At 47.8% G+C, this 5,677-nt stretch overlaps 1 protein-coding gene across 1 annotated transcript; it reads left to right on the top strand.

Annotated features, from left to right (window-relative positions):
- Nucleotides 1-1,239: 1,239 nt before the first annotated feature.
- Nucleotides 1,240-2,629, top strand: T310_8036 (uncharacterized protein; the record flags this gene model as incomplete). The annotated part of the gene is made up of 3 exons (XM_013469180.1): nucleotides 1,240-1,481; nucleotides 1,766-1,809; nucleotides 1,959-2,629. 3 exons carry the CDS (start codon nucleotides 1,240-1,242, stop codon nucleotides 2,627-2,629), a joined length of 957 nt encoding a protein of 318 aa, XP_013324634.1.
- Nucleotides 2,630-5,677: the final 3,048 nt, after the last annotated feature.

Genomic DNA, 5,677 nt, shown 5'->3' with positions numbered 1-5,677 from the left:
TCCTGATCTGCAGATGGATTGTTGACGGCCATTGCTGACCAGATACTGCCGCTTTGGGCAGGGCAGGAATAGGAAAAGGGTGGGGAATGAGTTCCTGAGTACGTGCCTTCTCCTTTTGGCTGTCACCGAGAACCGAGATTTGGTAGATGGATTCTGAGTGAAATCAAGGACCAGTTGCAAAAGGATGAGTTCAATTGAAAGAATGAGGTGACATGCTGAGGGAGGAGTGCACTTGAGGCTTAATAAACCAGGCGACTGAAAGCAGAATATCCTACGTCATGAGTTCTTTCTTAGGGCTACATCTTCAGCGCTTTCCTCGAAAGGGCTTCTTTTTTTTGGCTCAGGGTAACACAGCCCTGTGCCTGCATCCTCGCCAATCTATCCTGTTGTTCGGCCACATCGTGGAGCAACGGATACTGTTGCCATCGCTGAGCATCGTGACAATCGCAGTGTTGAAACCAGCAGTTGCCACAGGTGGACCTGATAAGTTAGGGCTGGCGCTTGTCGGACTTTCCTAAAACGGGCAGTCCGGGACGCTCAAAGGCGGCTGTTATTATTGTCGCTCGCCGCCTGATCAGCACTAACAATCTCCAGTGATGCAATTCCGATCGGTTTTGGCCGGTGAACAGTGGCAGCCGCTGCAGATACGTCTACAGGCCATGTGTATTATGTATACAGTGAGTCGTGGCTGTCGATCCACCGATGCGTCCCGATTTCCGATCCCTCCGAGAGTGTGCACCGGTGTAGCATCAGGATCACATTTACCGATCCATGAAGATAATAATGCATGATGGATATGCACTATGATGAGGTTGTGATATCGTTTTACTCTGCATAATCTCAGTCTTCATCTCATCTGCCGGATTTGGCAATCGCCATGTCGACTTATCTCTTGGCCCGCTTCCAATGTCAACAAAAGTACAACTTTGCTGGTAAATTCACAATCAGTTTGCCTCTTCTTTCTTTTGCCTTTCTGGTATTCTACATTGCTACCGTGGAGCCATCGATATCTCTATTCGAGGCAAATCATTGTAGAAATGGTGATTAGAATGGCCGAGGACTGATGAGACTCGGACAATAGCTTCACACCTCCTTGTCAGCTTTGTAGCTTAGAATAAAACGAGAGAGACGCAGGGAGGGAAGGAGAAAAATGCGAAAGAAAAGTAGAAGGGAAATCTAAGTGAGGAACTGCATTGCGGTGTTGTCACAACTTTGCCTAGATTAACCAACAGTAGCAACATGGCAAAATTTCCTAGAGTAGTTAACGTGGGCTATTCCCAAAGAAAGTCATTGATATTGTTAATCAATAATGCATTGTTACTTGGATTTTACTTGCCATGCACCTCCAGTGCATTATTATTAATTATGCTAGCGGATCGTTCACATCGGACTCGCAACCCCACCAGCGCCCCGCCCGCATTACACAACGCTGGACTGCAATCTTCCATTCCCCCGCATTGCCCAAATCATTGGGGTATACGGTATGGCAAATGCCAACCTAACCTCGCCTGACGCTTTTACAAACTCTCTTCATTGACTGGAGAAGCCGATGACCAGGCGTATTGTCTTATCTAATTCGAGAAGTCGCCTCCAGAATTGTGTTTTCCCCTGGTCCTAGTCTCGCGTGACCTCCAGGTTGAGGTGCCAGGCCTCAACATTTTTGATTGCAGTGTCTCCTCTGTGGTACAGCTGCGAATCTGGTGTTCCTCCATCTCGACTTTCTGATACCCTCCAAAAGTACAGTACATACATACATACATCGCAGCAAAATGGAGGAGCAAGTGGAGAGACTGGTGAAGAAGACCTGGGGTAAGTTCACCCGCGAAGCGCCCTAACGTTGCTCCAACCAGCCAGAAAACCTTGTGTGGAAGCAAGAAAAAAAATTACACCTTTGCATGATGATAATAGGGGCTTACAGAGATCATCGGAGTGTTCACTGTTGACGCCTTGATTGCTAGCGAAATTTCTCTCGACGCCGCCGACGGCCCGGTTAATGATCGCCATCAGTGGAATCCCGGGTTCGGGTAAAACGTCACTGGCATCGGTCATGGTCGATCGCATCAACAAGGTCTATGCTCAGGAACACCCTTCTCTCCCGCCCGTCGCCACCTGTGTCCCGATGGACGGATATCATCTCACGCGTGCGCAACTCGCCGCCATGCCGGACCCGGTCTACGCTGCCGCAAGACGCGGTGCCGCCTTCACATTCGATCCAGACAAGTTCCTACGGCTGGTCAAGCTATTGCGGGAAGAGTTGACACCAGAGACGCCAACCTATTACGCCCCTAGCTTTGATCACGCAGTGAAGGACCCTGTCGAGGACGACATTCCCATCCTGCCCACGTCGCGCGTCGTCTTTTTCGAAGGGAACTACCTCAGCCTGGACAAAGAGCCCTGGAGAACAGCCGCAAAACTGATGGACGAACTCTGGTTCGTCGAGGTGGACTTTGAGACGGCCCGGAGACGATTGATCCATCGACACGTCAAGGCAGGGATTGCGAAGGACGAAGCCGAAGCGGATAAGCGGGCAAGGGGGAATGATCTGGTCAACGGCAGAGAGATTGTGGACAATCGGATGGAAGTTCAGGAGATCATTATCAGCAAAGAGGATAGTACTTGGGCGCACTAGCACCGCACTAGACACCAGCCCGTCAAGTACGCTGTCCTCAATCGTGCTGCGATGATTTATTTTTTCATAGTATAGAATCACGAACAGAGAATACTATTATATTTACCCTTCCATTGAAATAGTGTTCTGGGAATTAGACCAAGCGAGACTCCCTACAATGGCATAATAATGCTTTCATTCGAGGCTTGAAGGAAATCCCTGGGTAACTACGAATTACTCGATGTAGTCATTCAATGGCTCTTGGCTTCCAGTAGACAAAATATTGACTCTGTTCCAAGCGGTAGGAATTACAGGTTTCAAGGACGGACATCTGTGCCATAGAGAGCGTTAATAGCGCTCACACGCCAAATGTGGCCTTGGACGTAAGGCCTCCTGCAATCCTTATCTCAAATTACTATATAACAACAGAAAACAAGAAAAGTCGAACAAAACCAGAAACAATTCCTGATTCCATAAAAAAAAAGCTTACACTCCCAGCTTCTTAGGCGGTGTTACGAAAACTATTAGGAGACCTGGGCTTATATCGACTCCTGAGGGGGTCAAGGATTGTCCGTCATTGAGAAAGCGATGAATTCAATTCATACTATGGGTTGCTCAAATTTATACAATTAAATGTGGTTGCTGATTGGACTTCACACAAAAAAGGTTTTTTGAAACGACACCGAAGTCTAAACCAAATTGATATCATGCGTTTCTGCCTCCGAGTAAGCATATTGTCATCTACTTCGCGCGACTCCACAAGTTAGGCTCTGGGGCAGCACTTCCGCTCAATATTCATCGTCTTCACTATTAACTATCAGCTCTATACCTTTTTTTTTTTCACCCTTCACTACAATGTTTCCGAATCTAGAAAAGTCGTGGAAATGGAAGGCAATTGTCCTTGTGGCTTCAATAGCGGCATTTCTGCGATGGATCTGCCTGGGTAAAATCCGAGCGAGACAAAAGCAGTTCTTGCCCCAAAGTCGCATCTCGCCCATCGCCGAACTACCTCTAGAGATCCTACTGGAGATTGCGGAGCTCCTGCCGCCGATATCCAAACTTTGCTTTGCTTTGAGCTGCAAATCATTGATGAATACCCTTGATGGCTCTAAAGCTTTGCAGAGATCACCCAAATTCCAGCATCCCCAGGACCTCTTGACACCGTTACATTTCTTTAAGCGCAAACATATCTTCCAAGAAGACCGCTGGCAACTGCTCCGACAACTTGAAGACCCTTATTGGCACTGCTGTTCAGGATGTCTCAAGCTTCATCCAACAAGCGAGTTTACAGCAGATGATCTTGCAACAGATGCGGAGAAATGGACTTGCAAATTCGGGCCTCTAGTAGGCATTGTCCATCTCTGTCCCTGCATCAAGATGACCTTTCGAGATAAGCTCAAGCTTGTTTCCGTCCTGAAGCAATTTCAAAGCCTAAATGCACAGGGAGCCCCTTATTGGCATCAGTGTTCCTATGACTATTGTTCGGTAACAGTACAAATTAAAGTCAGGCCCATGTTAGAGAAAGATGGCAATGTCCTGATCAAGTCTACCTATACTCTTCTTGGCATTCGGCCTTATTGCAATTTGATCCCTGTCCCGCAGCTCTGCTGTCCACCCCGCAGCTTGTTCTACCACATTCGTGATCTCTTAGATCCGCAGAGCACTGGACGCGCAGGATATACAAGACCGATGATCTGTAGGTGGTGTCAGACAATAATTGAAGATGCAAAATGGACCGACAGTGGCTACGACTCATTTACGATTCTAAGGCGCCTGGGTAATGGTACTTTCCGCGCCGACAAAGCTTGGTACAAGCAGACTGATGTTGCGTTCGGGGTTCTTGATGCTAAAGGGCGACGTAAATGTTGGCCCTGGAAATCATGGCTTTAACCTGGTCAAGATTGAAAAAACAAGCAGGGCTTTTACTGACGACGACGCGTCTCGAACCAGAGACCCTCAGCGAGATGAGAGGAAGATGGGAGGAGCAGTGCTAACTGCTTGAGCTATTGGCTCCAGTTTCTGTTGGAAGGGAACAGTTATAATGAACCTCACTGGGAGGCAGCCAATCACCCTCCACCCCCTCCCCCCAAAACACACCCTCTAAGGCCATATATGATTTCTATTCCTTCTCTACCTGTCAACAAACGCGGGCTGCGATGGTGCAGTGGGTAAGTAGCCTAAGTCTCTTATGCCACTAACATCCAGATGCACGGCCTGTGTTCGAATCCCTCTGGGTCCTTTGTTCCCAATATCAAAAAAAAAATAGACGGTGATAGTAAAACTCCTGCCCGCCAAAAGCGTAGGTGGGGGTTTTCGTAGCACCAGCGGGTCCCGGGAGGGAGGACCCCTGGTGTGAGCTTTTTTATATCTTTAATCTTTTTAATCTTTACCTTAGGACGCGGTCATTGTGAGGTGAAGCTATTGTTGTTTCCTTTTTTGGAACCGATATGCAGGGTATGGCCCCACAGCTTTGTTTGTCTGCGACAGGGTGGGACCTTGAAGTTTTCTTCTTAGGCGTTTCTCCTACTTAATTGAACACTATTGCATCAGCCAGACCGATTGAGCATATTTTCTTGCCTCTCTGGAGCTGAGATAGGAATGAGTTACCAGGCAGTACTGGACGTAATATAACTAACTGTTAGTTAACTATGTTGATCTGCTTAGCTAATCAACTTGATAATGCGGAGAGGGGCTAGCGCCTGACGCTATTCCCTTCTTGTCAAAGTAACATCGGGGTCTGATCGCCCCAAGCCGCCAAGCGTACTCCGTACCTGACTATTAATATTAACCGACCGCGACAAGGCTTGGTCAAACACTCCCTTTTCATCTCAACTCTTCGTTCCTTCAATCATTTCGCTCTTTCAACCGTCACCAGCGACCAGTTTAGATCTGCCCTCGTCACTCCTTTCAAGGAACTACGTTCTTTACCATAGCCGTTCTTTAGCACTCCTTTCGTCGCAATTCTCAGTCGGTCTTCCAACTTCCACGGTCTCCTGCCTTTTATCCTCCGACTACAACCAGTTTTGCTCCTCCATCTCGATTTTTGAAACGTATACAATTCTAGCCACC

Source organism: Rasamsonia emersonii (genome assembly GCF_000968595.1).
Source record: "Rasamsonia emersonii CBS 393.64 chromosome Unknown ctg1118621760637, whole genome shotgun sequence".
NCBI lineage: Eukaryota > Fungi > Ascomycota > Eurotiomycetes > Eurotiales > Trichocomaceae > Rasamsonia > Rasamsonia emersonii.
The sequence above is the reverse complement of the archived record's forward strand: the minus strand, read 5'-3'. Positions and strand labels throughout refer to the sequence as shown.